General features: G+C 42.3%; 1 protein-coding gene across 3 annotated transcripts in view; it reads right to left on the bottom strand.

Moving 5' to 3' along the window:
* Positions 1 to 18,216, bottom strand: part of FIBCD1 (fibrinogen C domain containing 1) — a 483,657-nt gene that overhangs the window by 143,112 nt on the left and 322,329 nt on the right. For all 3 annotated transcript variants that reach the window (XM_077478038.1, XM_077478046.1, XM_077478054.1), the window contains exon 4: positions 17,974 to 18,127. In XM_077478038.1, coding sequence (XP_077334164.1) covers positions 17,974 to 18,127 — 154 coding nt within the window. The remainder of the gene's footprint in view (positions 1 to 17,973; positions 18,128 to 18,216) is intronic.

Raw genomic sequence — 18,216 nt, 5'->3', positions numbered from 1 at the left:
TGAGCAGGCGCATTCCTGAGTCCAGCATCTGCGTCCATATACATAGAATGCCGGACTTGGCTCCGGCGCCCGTGTCATTGGATTTCATTGACAGCAGCGGGAGCCAATGGCTGCGCTGCTATCAGTCTATTCAATCACGAGCCGAGACAACGGGCAGAGAAGGTGAGCATGTCTCCAGCGTGGGAATTACGGGGTTCAGGTGAGTAAAATGGGGGGGCTGACCAGTGACAGAATTTTTTTCACCTTAATGCATAGGAACAAAAAACACAAGGGTTTACAACCCCTTTAAGCATCTTCTTCGGGGAGAATACGTTTAATGCTTGTAGTCATTCCTAATAACTGAAATCCTCCAGCCCTCAGCCTTCCCTTTTTTAGATTACTGCTTACTTTTTCATGTAAATAAATTGGTCTAGCAAGAATGATCTTGTAGTAACCATGCTGGTTACTACTAACGTTTCTATTGTTATATGCAAGCTCCTGGATATGGTCCCTTATCAGTCCCACCAAAAGTTTACAAACTATTGATGTAAGGCTGACTAACCTGTAGTTTCCAGGTACAGTATGCGTATTGGCTCTCTCTTAAATATCGGTACCACGTTAGCTTTTCACTAATTAGATGATATCATTCCAATCAAAATGCTTTCCTTAGGAATAATGGTCTAGCAATGACCTGTCTACGTTATTTGAGGAATCTTGGGGCAAGAATTAGCTAGAACAACATGCACTGCCACCCTCCCAACACCAGAGGGTGCCAGCTTCTTTTCTCTGAGAACCACTACTCCTGTCCCTCTCTGTGGCTACTTTACCTAATGGAGAGGAGGGGAAGATAAAGAATAAGGGCAGGGAGGAGAGCCAGGGTCATAGAGCACTGGCTGACAGGCTGCACACACCTCAACATCCCCCTGGGCAGTGACAGGCGATGCACTTTTCCATGGTGATTGCTGGCAGATGTAACCGCGACCTGGATCGTGAACCCTTCGTGCACATTGGATCATTTGTAATATGACGGTTACACCATTCTGGTAAGAGCCTCTTGTGTACATGGAGTTAAAGTTGGACATTTGATTGGACATTATTTTCACTAGGAGCGGAAGATTTTTTTTTTTGTTCTTGGTGCTTATGGACACTTTCTATCTATTTCTATTGATTTTTCTTGAGGCTGAGTTCACACTGTTTCCCCGCATTCAATTTGCATAGCAGGAGATTGTGACCGTCTCTCTATAGTGGTTCCGATGCAAATTGCACAGGAGTCCTGTATGTCTTTTGGGCCATTATAGGTCCAAAAATTCGGGCTGAAATGGTGAATGGGGACACACTGGACTCCAGCTGTGAGCTGGAGAATGCTGCGGTTTTAACCCAGCCTAATAGTGATTTTGTTTTTTTCACTATTTGACAATTGATGGTGATATACCAATTTAAAATATATCCACCACCTTAAGCATGCAATTTCTGGATTAAATGGTGTACCAACGTAGAACCTCCTTACCTTGGGACCTTTTATCATCTGAGCAATATACAAGTACACTGTTTTATAACACGTTTTATAACGCTTCATATAAACGCATGGGAAAAGCAATTTGCCAAGTGGAATTTCATCTGATACTGAGGACACTTTGGAAACCAACTGGCAGATGTAGGACTAAGTGCTAACCATTCATTTCCCAATTGGAGTGCTTAGTACATACAACATATGATATTGATTTAAACACAGGGAATTTATAACATTGACCTCAGTCTGACCAGTTTCATAGCCTGCTTTCTAATGTTTCTATAATGAATCTGATTCACAGTCAGGTAACCATCCGTTGGCTCATATTTACCATATTATTATTGGAACAATATCTCTCTTTTCATTTGAGACATATTGATTGAGCCTGGCTCAGAGATTGTACATCTCTGAGGATTGTGGATAAACAAATGTATATTTCCTTTTTCCAATTATACCATTAAGTTTTTTTTTTTTATTCATTACATTTTTTTAAACTGACAACTTTATTGATTTTCAACAAAAAGGACAAGAACATACAACAGAATATACATGGCAAAAGCCAATAAGAGCCCGTGGACAGTACTATCATAAAAATGAAAAAATAAAAAAATTGAAATAGGTCACAGCTACATGACTACAATAGCACAACTGTCTAATGATGTACACTCTAGTGGGAAAGAGCACTGGTATGAGTGCGTTGGCAAAAAAAAAAAAAAAGATTCAGCTGTACATTAGTAATATCTTATCATTATTTTCTAAACTTTTTGGCCTCTAAGTTTTGATTTTACCAGTATTTTTGCGTGGATTGTTAATTAAGACTTTAGTCATCATCTTGTATACATATTTTTGATGGAAGCCGTTGTCTGGCGCCTTTTTTCTTTTCCATCAATAATATTTGTAAGTTTATTCCTTCCTGCTGATCATTTTTTATCTTCTGTATGGTTGAATATTTTTCAACACAGCAACCATGGTAAAACCCCCTTAATTACACACATCTGTGGGCACAAGCAGTAGTATGGTAGAATGGACTGTGAAGAACAGGACAGTTTTTTTCAATGGAGTAGACGTGACAAGACATGTTCTGTCTGTTCGTTTCTTTTTCCTAGGATATTTTTTAGGACTTTATTTTTGCCATCCTTCTTGATGTTCTTGAACAGGATGATTGAGCTGCAAATGTTTTTATTTGAGACTGCACTCTTTTATCAATAGCTCACTACTGTCTTTTTTGTTTGTCTTTTACATTTAATCAAAACATTTTTTTCATTCTATTTTTATTCTATTTTTTCAAAAAAATTCCTTATTTTTACACATTTTTCCACAATAAACATATATCATACAATATTTTGCCATACAGCGTCTTTCATACTTTCACTCATTATTCATCTGTTTTTTGTTTTTTCTCTTATTGTTATCACTACATTACTGTCAAACCATGAAATCAGGCTGATACAGAAGTAAAGTTAAATCACATTTGTTTAATAATAAAAGTAAAAAGAACAAGCATAGTCAAAACATACCCAAAGTTCAGTAACCAGAACGGATAGTCAGCTAAGCCAGAAGTCATGGATCAATGTAGTGGAACAGCAAGCAGGATCTGGAGCCAGAAGGGATGCCAGCAAAGCAAGCCTTGAACAGGATGACAGGAGATGGTTTCTGTGAAGTTGACCAAGGCGAAGGCAGAGAACCTCTGAACTGGACGGCTTAAGTAGGCAGGACTGATGAGCAGGATATCATCAACAGCTTAGTAACTGTGGAGAGATAGGAGCTGGCAATTAGCCAACAGCTGAGCAGCCAGTTCAGAGAAGGAAGGGCTGAGCCCAGCCCTGACAGTACTAACTCAATGACCCCTCCCCTTTGGAGGACCACCAGGCTTAAGGGGAAAATGTCTATGGTAATCTCGGAGGAGGACAGGGGCAAGTACATCCGAGGTTGAGACCCAAGAGCATTCCTCCAGACCATACCCTTTCCAATGCACCAGGTACTGTATGTTCCCATGGAACTAACGCGAGTCAACAATGGTCTGTACTTCATAGTCCTCATGGTTCTCAACCTGTACAGGGGGAAGACGAGGCATAGAAGTGGTAAAGCGATTGCAAACAAAAGGTTTTAAAAAGGAGACATGAAATACATTTGAAATACGCATATTAGAAGGGAGGTCTAATGTTTAAGCCACTGGATGAATCCTGCGAAGAATACTGAAAGGCCCAATAAACCGAGGTGTGAAATTCAGTAAGGGAACATGAAGTCGGAGGTTGAGAGATGACAGCCAGACCCTGTCCTCAACCTGGTAGGAGGGCGCAGGCAGGCGTCTGTGGTCAGCATGGAGTCTGTACCTATCATTAAATGTCGCAAAGCCTCCTAGACTTGTGCCCAAGTGAATGAAGACCACGAAGATGCTCCCCTAATGCAGGAATACTCTGCAAAACAAACCAGTCAGGCAACATGGAAGGTTGGAAAGCATAATTCGCCATAAACGGGGACAATCGGGAAGCAGAATTAAAGGCACTGTTGTGAGCAAACTCTGCCCACGGTAATAGGTCTGACCAGTTGTAATGATGGTCAGAAATATAGAAACGTAGGAATTGCTCCAAGGACTGATTGGCTCGTTCTGCGGCCTCATTAGACTGCGGGTGATACGCAGAGGAGAAAGCAATCTGAATTCGCAACTGTGCACAAAAGGCTCGCCAGAACTGAGACACAAACTGACTACCCCCGAACTAAACAATCACCTTGGGTAGCCCATGTAAGCGAAAGATCTCCAAAGCAAAAATGGAAGCCAGTTCCTTAGAAGTGGGCAACTTCTTAATTGGAATACAATGACACATCTTTGAGAACCGGTCAACCACCATAAGAATAACTGTGTTGCCCTGGGAGTTGGGTAACTCCACAATGAAATCCATAGACAGGTGGATCCAGGGCCTCCATTGGGTATGGGTTGTAGGAGGCCCACCTGAAGGCGTCGTGGAGTCTTAATATGAGCACACACGGAACAGGCAGCTACGAAGGCAGTTACATCAGCATGTAGACTAGGCCACCAGAATTGTTGGGAAATGCCCCAAAAGAGTTGATTCTTCCCAGGGTGGCCAACAGCCTTGGGAGAATGGTAAGTATGGTGCACGGCAGTAAGGAGACTCTTTGGGACAAAGCAGCGGTCACAAGGTTTCTCAGGAGGAGCATGGACCTGAGCAGCAAGAATTTTGGCACCCAAAGGAAAAGTGAGACTGGTGCGAACCGTAGCCAGAATACAGTAAGGAGGAATCACAGGAACCGGAACTGACTCCATCTTGGAAGTGGAGGAAAATTGTCGTGACAAGGCGTCAACCCTTACATTCTTAGTACCGGTTAAGAATGAGACAATGTGTCAGGGCTGGCTTAGCCCTCCCTTCTCTGGGTTGGCTACTCAGCTGTCGGCTAATTGCCAGCTCTAATTTCTCTCCATAGTTACCAGCTGTTCCTGATCATGCTCATCTGACCTGCCTACTTAAAGCTGTCCATCTCACTTCACCTCTACCTTTGCCTTGGTCACATCACAAGAAACCATCTCCTGCAGTTCTGTTTAAAGACTGGATTGCTGACATACTTTATGGCTCCTTATTCTGCTTGTTGTTTCTCTACTTGGATCCCTGACTTCTGGTCTGGCTGACTACCCATTCTGGTTATTGAACTCTGGCCTGGCTGACTACTCTATCCGGTTACTGGACTCTGGCTATGCTTTGACTACGCTTTTTCTATTTACCTTTTTATTTTTAATAATAAACAAGTGTGATTTAATTGTACTTCTGTCTCGGTCTGATTCATGGTTTCTGACACAATGTAATTGAAACTTGACAAGAAAAGAGCCTATCACGCCCTTCAGGGAGAGAGGCGTTTAGCCTCAGAGAAGAATGTGAGATTCTTATGGTCAGTAAGAATAAGAAGTGGCACAGTGATATCTTCAAGGAGATGTCTCCATTCGTTCAGGGCTAAAATGATCGCCAACAGCTCTCTGTCACCAATCTCGTAATTGCACTCCGCAGGTGACAATTTCTTGGAAAAGTAGCCACAAGGATGCATAGCGCTCTCAGAAGTAGGGCGTTGAGACAGAAGTGCACCAACTCCAGTGTCAGAAGCATCGGCCTCAAGGATAAAAGGAAACGTAGGATCAGGATGTGCTAACACAGGAGCAGAAACAAAGGCAGCCTTGAGAGTCTCAAAGGCCTTAATGGACTCCGGAGACCAACTCCGTGGGTTACCGTCATATCGGTCAGGGGCTTGACCAGAGACGAGAAGTTACGAATAAACTTCTGATAATAGTTGGCAAAGCCCAGGAAACACTGCAGAGGATGGGGCCACTGTAGAATTGCCGAAAGTATCTCTGGGTCCATCGAAAAACCAGCATGGGAAATTACATAACCCAGGAATTTAACCTGTTTGCAATGGAACTCGCACTTCTCCAGTTTACAATAGAGATTGTTCTCTCTCAGTTTCTGAAGCACAAGACAGACATCTGTGTGGTGGCTCTCCAGGGACTTGGAAAATATGAGGATATCATTGAGATAAACCACCACACATAACCGCAACAAATTTCGTAGGACATCATTAATAAATTCCTGGAAAACTGCTGGGGAATTACAAAGGCCAAAAGGCATTACAAGGTACTCATAATGGCTTGTTCTGGTATTAAACGCAGTATTCCACTCATCGTTTTCCTTAATCCTCACGAGATTGTATGCCCCTCTCAAACCAAGCTTTGTGAACCGTTGCTGTCTTGAGGCGGTCAAATAACTTCGGAATCAACAGATTTGGATAGGCATTCTTAATCGTGAAATGATTGAGACCCCTATAATCAATACAACACCAGCAGAAGACGAGGATTTACGGATAAAACCGTGGGAAAATGCTTCTGCAACATACTCCTCCATGGCCTTATCCTCCAAGACCAACAAAGGGTAAACCCGGCCATGAGGGGATATGGCACCATGTTGAAGGTCAATTGCACAATCATATGGTCCGTGTGTGGAGGCAAACTACCGGCTTGACCTTTGTCAAAGACATTGCTAAAATCGCGGTACTACTCCGACAGGGAGGAGAGTGATGAGTTGCACAGGACCTTGGCTACCTTCTGGAAGCATGTCTAACTGCAATGTGGTGACCAGGAGAGAACCTCAGCATGGAGCCAATCAAAAGAGGGATTGTTCTTCTGTAACCAAGGATAACCAATAAACAGCGGAAACTTACGTGAGGAAATAACTTGGAATTGGATTATCTCATGGTGAAGTGCCCCCACGGCCAATGGCAAGTGGAGTGTCACGCAGCTGCAGCGGAATCAAGTGCTTTAATAAAAAGGCAGCATTAATGAACATGCCTGTAGCCCCAGAGTCGATTAGAGTCTTTATCTCGATGGACGAATGGAAAAGGAACGGCGCCTTCTAAGTGCAGTAAAACTGTAAATTTTAATAAAGTTTTACGCTCCACGGCCACCGGAAACATCGTATCCAGCGGGCCTGGGACGATCCACATCATCTATCCCTCTGCCGGATTTACAACTGATGGCCTCTCCTCTCTGACGGTGACTAGTGGATGCTGAAATTATTACAATGCCCATCTATGAACCACTTTTGTGAGTGTATTGATTTTTAAAATTTTATTAAAATTTACAGTTTTACTGCACTTAGAAGGCGCCGTTCCTCTTCCATTTGTCTTTTTCAGAGCACTTTTTACATTTCTACTCGGAACTGGCAGCCACCTATGGACAGTTTTATTTGAACTATTTTAATTATTTTACCTTATACTTCATGGACATTACTGACTGTAACAGCCCATTGTCGTCATTAATACTATTTATACTCTATGTTCATTCCCATTCAACACTATATGAGTTTGTTTACTAGTCATATTCAGAGTTCGCCGTATTATCTTTTGTTTTTTATCTCGATGGATGACTCAACCCAAGAAAAGGTGTTTCAAATCAGGGCCTTATCCTTCTGGACAACTGGGAATGAATCAATGCCACCTAAGGTCTGTCCATGACAGGACCTCAAGGTTCAGGAGTTCCCTGGAAGTGTAGGAAAAGACTTCAAAAAGTGACCTACCTGGCCACAATAAAGGCACAATCTCTCCCTCCTCCTAAATGTTCTCTCATCCGCAGAGAGATGCGTGAAACTCAAGTACATGGGTTCACCTTCAATGATCAACTCGGTACCAGGAGGCATGGGAGGTGAAGGAGGTACGGGTGAGACTGCAAAGCTCAGAGACAAACGTACTGACTCCAGGAGTCTGGAGTCAGTGAAATTCCAGGTGAGCCATGCGACTCAGGAGCATTTATAACGCCATGGCAAACTGATCCATGCGGTGATCCAGTTCATCTAATCTGGAAAAAAAATTACTAACAAGTGGATCGACTGCATCTTTTGAATTCATGGCCTTCGCCTACTGTCAGAAACCATGAAATCAGACTGAGACAGAAGTACAGTTAAATCACACTTGTTTAATAATAAAAGTAAAAAGAACAAACATAGTCAAAACATAGCCAGAGTTCAGTAACCGGAATGGATCGTCAGCTAAGCCAGAAATCAGGAATCCATGTAGTGGAACAGCAAGCAGGATCTGGAGCCAGAAGGGATGTCAGCAAAGCAAGTCTTTAACAGGATTGCAGGAGATGGTTTCTGTGAAGTTGATCAAGGCAAAGTCAGAGAACCTCTGAACTGGACAGCTTAAGTAGGCAAGACTGATGAACAGGATATCATCAACAACTGAGTAACTGTGGAGAGATAGGAGCTGGCAATTAGCCGACAGCTGAGCAGCCAGCTCAGAGAAGGAAGGGCTAAGCCCAGCCCTGACAATTACACCTCTTTATGATCACCATTTAAATTTTCATTCTCTATTCTCACTAGAAGATTTTTCACTTTTCAATCCTTTTTTATACCTTTTATTTTTGCATTACTCTTCAGCATCATTTATCACATTCCTCCTACTTTCACTCATTCATTTTTCATCTTCCTCTTACATATTGTCAGTTATTTTTTTTCCGTTTTCAACGTAACCCCCCCATTTTATGTTCACCTTCTCATTTTCACGGCCAGTGATTCATACGTTCTTTCGTCTTGCCACTGCCATTTACCTATATGACTAAGCCCCGGTGGGTGGGGCGAAACATGTCAGAGGATGTGGCATGTGGAATGGTGCAAGGCTGAGGCCAACTTATACATGTTAACCATATAGACTGGATAGGGTTAAGCCGTGATTTTTCTAAATATGCTACACATTACTGAATGGTGATATTTTTGTCATCAATCCATTCCTGAGTACCAGCAGGACTATATATACTTTACTTTTTTTTCTTAGAGTGGCCCCGAACATCCTCTTCTGGGGTCCCTCGGTGGCTTTCACGGCTCCTCCCCACTCAGATAACCCTCTAGGAGAAGCGCTCTCCTGAGGGGGTTACCTTGCGGGCGCGCTCCCGAGTACACAGGCACGAATGCCGGACTCGGCCCCAGCCCCCAACACGCACGTTATTGGATTTGATTGACAGCAGCGGGAGGTAATGGCTGCACTGCTATCAATCTATCCAATCAAGAGCCGGGACCCCGTGGAGAGAGGGACAGCGCATCCCCGCCAAGGAGTTTAAGGGGCTCAGGTAAGTAAAAAGGGGGGCTGGGGGTATGCATTAATGCATAGGGTGCATTAGGGTGAAAAAACATGGGAGTTTACAACTCCTTTACTTATATATTGCACATATTAATTTTGTTTTTTATATATGGCCGCTGCACATTTAAGCTATTACCCCCTCCCCCCAGTCTGTGGAGGGATTGTCATCAACGAGGCCAGTCCCTGGTGCCGGGAAGGTTGGGGACCGCTACTTTATAGGGCCAATATGCTCTGACTTATATTTTTTACTATTATATATATATATATATATATATATATATATATATATATATATATATATATATATATTAAAATTGGGATTCTTTTTACTCTCCTCTGTGTTTCTCATGGTCTATTTTTGCTGCCCTGCTCATGCTCTTACATTTCTTAATGCATTCTTTGTAGTGCTGGAATGTTGATGGTTTCTCTTTTTTCTCTTTAATGTGCCTTTTTATAGTTGAATTTAGCCACCCAGGTTTAGCCTTAGTTCTTTTTGTGTTTTTGGCTTCTAAAATATTTTCCCATTTAGTGTCATGAAGTATAGAGCACAGTTTGGTAAAGTGGGCTCTGTTGAAATTAAATTTAAGAAGTTCCAGTTTCAAGGATTCCCCACCCCTTCATATGCTCTGTTAGTAATATTATCCCATTGGGAAAAAAAATACCTATCCGTGGTCCTGTAGACCAAGAAGAATAAACTAATCAGCAAAATGCATATTTTTACAAGCATTTATGCAGTGTTTAGCATTAAGCCTTGTTCACATGGGGCATTTTGATCCATGCTTTGTCCAGTGCCATGTTTTACTGGCACAGGGAAGCAGAGGTGTTGGCTCCATGCCCTTACCAGCAGTCCCATAGCTGTCTTTTGGGACATAGTTGTTGCTCCAGATGTAACATCCGTGAGATGCATGACCCCAAATGCACACAGGGTGAGTTTCGGGACACATCTGCACCCACACAGGTGTCATATTTTAAGCAGCAGCTGTGTCAATGCAGCCACTGTGTCCCAATAGACATGCATGGGACTGCACCAAACACCTGTCTATCCCTGTATGGGTAAACACAGCCCTGCATGGGGCATAGATCAAATCACCCTGTGTGAACAGGGCCTTAGCAAGAAAAGATACAAAAAATACAAATTATTTAAGTAATCTTCTCATTAAAATATCATGGATGAAACTATGGAAAAGCTAGTTGTTTGCTGCTATACTCTGCCTTTGGCAAATATAATGTAGAGTCACTCAGCTCAGGTATAAGTCCTTACTTGCATATCGTTTCTGGGTTAAAGGGTATGTTCAGGAAAAACATATCTTTCTTAGTTCTGAATGTAGCGGGGACAAGTTAGAACTAGGGATGAGTACAAGGTTTGCCGTGAACACAAGTTGAGGAATGACCTTTGGCTGTTTGGGCACTCCTCTTCAGCAGAAGCTGAACAATCTATATAGTAGTGGTAGTTCTATGGCTACTACAGTATACAGTATATGATAGAGTCCTATCTGTCTATAGTTTCTAAGGAAGCTGTGGGTGCCAGCACTTGCTACATCCTTAGAAGCCATGGATGTTACCCAGCCTCATTAATTTACTGGCCAGGAATCCTTGGCCATGTAGACAAATGGGTGGGGATAGCAAGACTTCACTGACCAAATGTGGCCACATGACCATATTTGGTCAATTATGTCACCTGGGAGACCCCACCCCTTTGTAATTTGGTATGAGTGAGAAACAGAATTGGTCATATTCATTGATTGGTGAGATTTTTTTTAAGGACTAAATTTATTTTTTATTTTATTACTTTTTTTGTGTGAAGGAGGAGGCGTACTATGTACATATTTACATAGGGAGGGGGTTAATTTCTTGTGAATACAAAAAACGAGTTGCAGCTTGCAAGAAGCCCCATTCAGGTTTTCAATAGGGACTAGCTAATTTGCCTGTGGGATTACGAATTTGGCAAATTACTGTGGACACTCCGTGGATATTCGGGTAAAAACTCTAGGGGCCAGCAGATTAACAGGAAGAATGCATTGCAGTTGTAACCTGCACCGAAAATTAGATTCATTTCTGGGTAAAGACCAAAAATCTCAAATATAGTGCTAAATATATCATTGTTTTCTCCAATATTTTTGTGCATTTGTTATACAATCTTGTGATTTACAGGAGACCTTGTACTAAAAATTGTTATTGAAACAGCTGAAAGTGCCTTGCAAGTTGTAATAAATAACTAAAATGTGAATATAACTTACCCACTGCATATATTTTAGTAAAATATTTGGTCTCTTTGTATTTCATACATGTGCTCTTGTTAATTTTTTTTCAGCTCTGTCTAGAGCTCAATAAATCACAGTAGTAGCAGACCAGGCTGCACAAGATTCTGGTCTGCTGGTTATGTGTTGACATAATTGCTGTTGTCTGTACAAGGGGAGGGATCATGTTGGCGTCAATATCCATAAGTCCTCCTCCTTTGCACTTCCTTGCATAAGTTGGCCATACACAGGTAAAATTTCTGTCAAATATTTGTGTGGAAATTCTGAAAAAATAAATCAGACCTATCTTGCCATCATTGTGTCTACTAATTGGTTCCAAAGGCCCTTCAGATTTTGTCCAGACCTGCTAATTAAATGGAATCCTAGCTGTATTAAATAGGTTTTGTTATAATCTGTACGATTTCTCCTGAACGAAAGCCACATTCACAGTTAAAATTTTGTCTTACAATTTTTCATCCTGCTCCTTTGAATCACCTCATTATTGTGGTAAAAAACAAAAACATAAATTTGCCCCAAAACCATTAGGCTGGGTTCACACCAGTGCGAACTGGATGCGGCTTTCTCCTCGCATCCAATCAGCATGGCAGGAGATTGTGACTGGTTAAAATCAGACCTGAAACGATGAATGGAGACGCACCGGATTCCTGCTGTGAGCCGCTGTGTTCTCAAGTGTGAACCCAGCCTTAGAAATGTGAATGTTCTGAAAAAAGTTTGGTTGGGTATGGCCAGCTTTAGTCCTACTAAATGTTATTTTTTACAGGTACGTACATAGCTCAGTCAATTAAGCAGCTCTTTACATATATTGTACATTCTCATCAGTCCCTGCACTCAAATAGCGTATAATCTAAGGTCCCTACCACACATTTATATACTAATGCCCCGTACACATGATCGGAAATTCCGCCAGCAAAAGTCCGATGAGAGATTTTGGTCTAGAAATGCGATCGGGTGTATGCTCCATCGGACTTGTGCTGGCGGAATTTTCAGCCAGCAAAAGATTGAGAGTGTATTCTCAATTTTTCGGTCGGAAAAATTTCTGATGCGCAAAATTCCTACGCATGCTCAAAAGCATTGAACTTAATTTTCTCGGCTTGTCGTAGTGTTTTACGTTGCCATGTTCTTGACGGACGAAAGTTCAGAGAACTTTTGTGTGACCGTGTGTATGCAAGCCAAGCTTGAGCGGAATTCTGTTGGAAAAACCATCCAAGTTTTTTCCCGACGGAAAATCAGCTCATGTGTACGGGGCATAAGGCCAATTTAGAAAAGACACGAGAGTACCCGAAGTAAACCCACAAAGCTACAGAGAGAACATATAAACTCTGTGTAGGTAGTGCTTGGGATTCAAATCAAATCTAATGCACTCTTTTACTCACTCTTGTGTTTTAGTGTTTGCTCTTAGATCTTAAAATATGGTTATTTTTGTAGAGATTCTATCCATGTATGGTCTGCTTTAACTCTTAAGGCCTGTACACATGCAAATTAGCTTTTTTGAGGCAACATCCGACCGTGTGTACGCTCCATCGGACAAACTTTTTCAGTTTTCATCTGCTTTGTTGACTGTGCGAACAGACAAACTTTTTGACAACATAAGTCCGATGGAGCAAAGTCCGATCGTGTGTACACAAAACCATCGGACTTTTGTACAAAGTACAAACACGCATGCTCAGAACCAATGCAAAAGATCAGACAACAATACAGAAGTTGACAAAAGGTGGTGCTGGAGTAACTGAACGTCCTCTTTTGAAGTGCCGTCAGTACGTTGAAACGTGACTCCGTTCATGTGTTTTGCCTAAAAAGTCTGATCGTATGTATGAAATACAAACTTACGGCCAATGCCCTTTCTACAAAAGTCCACGGCAAAGTTTGTACAAAGTCCAATCGTGTGTATGGGGCTTAACATAGAATGTTAAGTTCCACTTTAATAAAAGAAACTGAAACATTTAAGTTTAGGGAGGAAGCAAGTGCTCCTCCGATGTAGTCAAATAAAAACAGCTTGTCCACCTCTCCTTGAGTTCCCCTTCCACTCCCTGTAATTACCTGAAAGCATATTCTATTAACGTTTCAGCTGTTCCATAACAGCTAAATTATTTCAACCTAAAAAAATAAAAATAAATTGGAGCTGAAGCTGCCTCCTGCAGGGTAAACCCAATTGTCTGCTCAGGTTTTTTCTATTGTTGGCTAAAGTGAGTGACAAATTGGGAGAGCACATTATAAGATTTACAGCATGGAATAGCGCCAATGTTTTTTAAATGGCCCAAAAAAAAAAAAAAAAACCTCACGATCTACAAAGACTTGTCACCACTACATGAACCACTGTATTCTGTTCTACATACTACTGATCTCTGCTGTCTGGTATATACAGCTGAGGCCTGTATTCTATGTTACTACTGATACCTGAACTCTGCATGACATAATACTGAACTTTTCATTTCCTACTATTGACTCTTCCACTGTGCTTTACATACTACTAAACTCTGCATTACTACTGACCCTGTATGTTTATAGTCCCAGCTTATACCTGACCAGTCCACTGTGAGCTCCCGGGGGGGGGGCACAGCACATCATCAGGACCCCCATTCTTGATCATATGAATGCATATTGTCTTGATTGCCTTTTTGTTGCTCATATTAGGTAGTTTAATAATTACACATTTGCATTCATGTTCTCCAACAATTTCAGCATAAATTCCATATAGAAGGAAAGAAATATAGGTGGTTGTGGTGTCAGGAACTTGGGAACTCAGCAGATGCAGCACAATGTCAAGGTCCAGTGAGCACAATCCTTGTAGGGAATGAGGAATTTGTGGTGGAAGTGGTTTTATCACAGGGTCATGGGTGAGTTGTGTTGAGAGGAGGGGGACTTTTTTGGTTCAAAGGAACTTTGCGTTTTCCTGATTGTTTACCTCTATACGCTGTGCTTTATGTACTCATGACCCTCCACTCTAATTCTGCCCTCTGCACCCTGTGCTTTACTTATTCTTGACCCCTGCACGCTGCCTAACTTACTCCTGACCTCTGTATTATTTTCTACTGAACCTTGAATTTTGCATTACTTACTACTGACCTTTTAAAGGGGTTGTAAACCCTCATGTTTTTTCACTTCAATGCATTCTATGCATTAAGGTGAAAAACTTTTTTTAGTGCTGCAGCCCCCCAGCCCCCCATTTTATTTACCTGGACGCTGTCCTCTTCTGTCTAGGAACGAGCACACCATCTGTAGCTGGTGTCTCGTGTCTCGATTAGAGTGATAGCAATGCAGCCATTGGCTCCCACTGCTGTCAATCAAATCCAATCCAGGGGGCGGGGCCAAGTCTTGCATTCTGTGTGCATGGACACAGATGCAGGACTCGGGAGTGCGCCCTCACGTTTGTCCACCAAGCAGAGAGCTTCTCCAATGTGGACACTTGTTGCAGGGAGGAGCCACCAGCACCGCCATTGGTCCCCAGAAGAGGAGGTTCGGGCCACACTGTGCAAAACGAACTGCACTGTGGAGGTAAATATGACATGTTTGTTCATTTAAAAAAATTAAAAATGAGGGTTTACAAACCCTTTAACTCTGTGTTACTGCTAATCTCTGAACTCTGTGTTAATTTACTACTGACCCCTGAACTCAACTTGCCGTTTACCCCTGATCTCTGCATTACTTACAAATAAACCCTTACTGACTCCTGCACTCTTTTATCCCCTCCTTATACTTGACCGGTCCACTGTGAGCTCCAAAGGGACCAAAGCACATCATCATGACCCCCTTTTTTGATCATAAGACTAAAAATATAAGCAGTGCTAAAAAAAAACAAATATAACAATATCCAAAAAAAAGAGAAGAGAGTGTTTAAGAGAAAAAACACAGTCTTCAAGATTATAGAGATCCGCAAACCACCACTGTGACAAGGCCAGTCCACTTATCGGACTGCAATGACCCTCATATGATAGAACGGACAGTTGCACTTAAAAGATGACAAAATCAGGCCTCTCCAGTCTGTTCATAGTTACACCAGCCTCAGAACGTGTGTAATTAATGTGTTTAAAGGGATGAGGTGGCAACCCCACTGTAGGGGCCCAGGCACACAGGCGGGCTTGGATGGCAGGGGGATCATTGTGACCCCCATACACAGAGGGAGGTGATATGGAAGAACTTTCCTGTTTACTAGACTGTCACCGCATGTGATAGTGGGTGATGGCCACTCTCTCCACACTGTACATCTGTAACATCTCCACATACTACACAACGCTGAACATTCCGCTGTACAGGGCTTTGCCCTCCTCATCCTCTCTCCACAGGTAATACACAGATGGCTCACGCCTGATAATGTAAACACAATGCACAAAATCGAGAGAGAGATATCGAGCAATTTCTAGCTGGACTCTTAGTATGCATACTCTGGGGGGCTAAGGGACACCCCCCACCCCATATAATTTCAGAAGGTGAGATATTCATTGGTATGAAGGGGGAATTTTTGGACATAGAATATCAAAATACATATGTTACATTTGTGAAGGATGCCTAATGTGACCATATTCAACCCAGGGCTTCCCCCCTGCAAGCTTTGTCTACCCCCCTCCCCCCCCCCCACCCAGCTTCTCTGATCCCCCTACCTGTCCTGCCCTCCCAAATTCTGTTTCCAGTGTGTGCCCGGAACCCCTCCCACAGTTGCCAGCTTCCCTCTCCCGCCTGCTGCTGCAAGTACACAGGGGAATGTGTCAGGAGGGAGAGTGGTAGAAGGGGCCTGTAAATATGTCATGGGACAGTAAATGTAATTTACCGACCCCTCTCTTATCTCAATGGACACGTTGAGTGATAGCTCCTGTGCTCATTCATAGCGGCTTCAGTTTATGAATGAACAGGAGCCTCTGCCTCCTGTTCATTCATCTGCAGTGCAGCTGAGGCTGCAGAGAAAGAAATTGAAGAATCTGTGACCTCAATTCCTTTCTCTGTCTCAAAGGTGAGATGTCAGGGGTCTGTTTACACCCGTTATCTCACTCATGCCCTCTCCCCCAACTGCGTTGTAAAAAAAAAAAAAAAAGTTTTAAATAATAAATTGTAAAAAAATGTCAAAGAATAATTTTAAAAATGAAGGGCTCATCCACATGAGTTCTCTGATCAATACAGTGTAAATGAGTTGGTTGTTTGTACAGCCAGGGCCGCCTGTTACTCTATGAGGGTGCAGGGGTTGTATGAACACAGCCACAGGTCCTAATTTGACAGGTGTGGGTGAGGAGCCCTCAATGCACACTGTCCATATTTGGAGGCCATCCACCTGCACCCACATGCCTATCAAATTCATACAGCTGCTGCATCACTGATTCACACTGTACAGGCCACACCTATGTGAATGAGACCCAGGACCTCAATTACACATCAAACTTTATTAACTCAGTACAGTTTTTTCTCTTTTAGATCTAGCAAGAATTTTGTAAGTTAAGTTATGTTTGTGTCTGTTCCCTATCAGGTAGGCTAACAGTAGCCCTGGCCACTACATGCATACGAATAGCATACCTCGGTAGCACTAGGATCAAACTCATAAAGACATAGAAAGGTTTCCATAGTGTAGCAACGTGTTAAAACATTGTTTATTACATTATATACTCACATGTAAACAACGAAAAAGTGTTTTGAAAATACCAACAAGATGGCCGCGCCATGTGTCGTGATGACGTCACGCATCACTGATCCCACCCTGTGCATTTTGTCATCAACTGATGTTATCAAGCTTGATCATAAGACATGCATATTGTCACAAATGCCTTTTGTTGTTCATGTGACTCAGGTATTGTCATAATTACATTTTTGTGGCCATGTGCTCTAACAATTGCAGCATACGTGCCATATAGAAGATGCATTACACACTCTTGTCCTCTGCATGCTATGCATTACACACACCAGACCCCTGCATTCTATGCATTTCACACATCCGACCCTAGCTCTCTGTGCATTACCCACTCCTGAACCCTGCATTCTGTGCATTACCCACTCCTGAACCCTGCATTCTGTGCATTACCAACTGATGAATTCTGCAATTTGTGTATTACCCACTCCTTTCTCCTGCACACTATGCATTACACAACCTGACCCCTGCATTCTGTGCATTACACACACCTGACCCCTGCATTCTGTGTATTACACACACCTGACCCCTACTTTCTGTGTGTTACATTGTGCTGACCCCTGAACTCTGCTGAATGCACTGTTGACTCAGAACAGAGCAGGCTCAGGGATTATTTAAGCATTCCCCTTTTAACACTTCCTGCATTTATCACAATTTGGGTACACTCACCATTTGGCGTGCCACAATTAGCCCCCCCAATATGTTTTGGCCCTATCCCTATTAACAGTGGGCGTGGTCACCAAAGTGTCCCCAAATTTCATTCTCCAAATCTAGTCACTTTTGGTTTAGATACACTTTAAAACAATTTTTTACATGTACAAAACTACTGCCAAATTCGAACACTTCTGAATATAATTTATCAGGGAAAGTTTTACTCATGTTGTATTTTTCTTTGCTGTATAAAAACTACTATACAACTATCACTACACTACCATAGGGGATGATATTACTATATAAATTATGGTTAATATTGCAATAATTATAATCAAACTTACCGTTGGTGCAGCCACGAGGCTTGGTACTTCTGGCTGGTGTCCTTACAAGATCCCCCTTTCCACGGGATCGGCCATGATCTCTTTGAAGGTTGTCCAGCACTTCGCTGACTGAACTGACCAGCTGGGCTACATGACTCTGACCCTCTGAAAGTAACTGTAAGAGGAGACATAAAATTCTGTTAGGTTTACTAAAGGATAACAGAATAAGGAACCAAGAGGAAAAATGCAGTCTTTCTGAACAAA

The sequence above is a fragment of the Lithobates pipiens genome, unplaced genomic scaffold, assembly GCF_037356315.1.
Source record: "Lithobates pipiens isolate NorthernLeopardFrog02 unplaced genomic scaffold, aLitPip1_a1.2 Scaffold_1, whole genome shotgun sequence".
In the NCBI taxonomy this organism is placed as follows: domain Eukaryota; kingdom Metazoa; phylum Chordata; class Amphibia; order Anura; family Ranidae; genus Lithobates; species Lithobates pipiens.
This window is presented reverse-complemented; position numbering and strand designations above follow the sequence as displayed.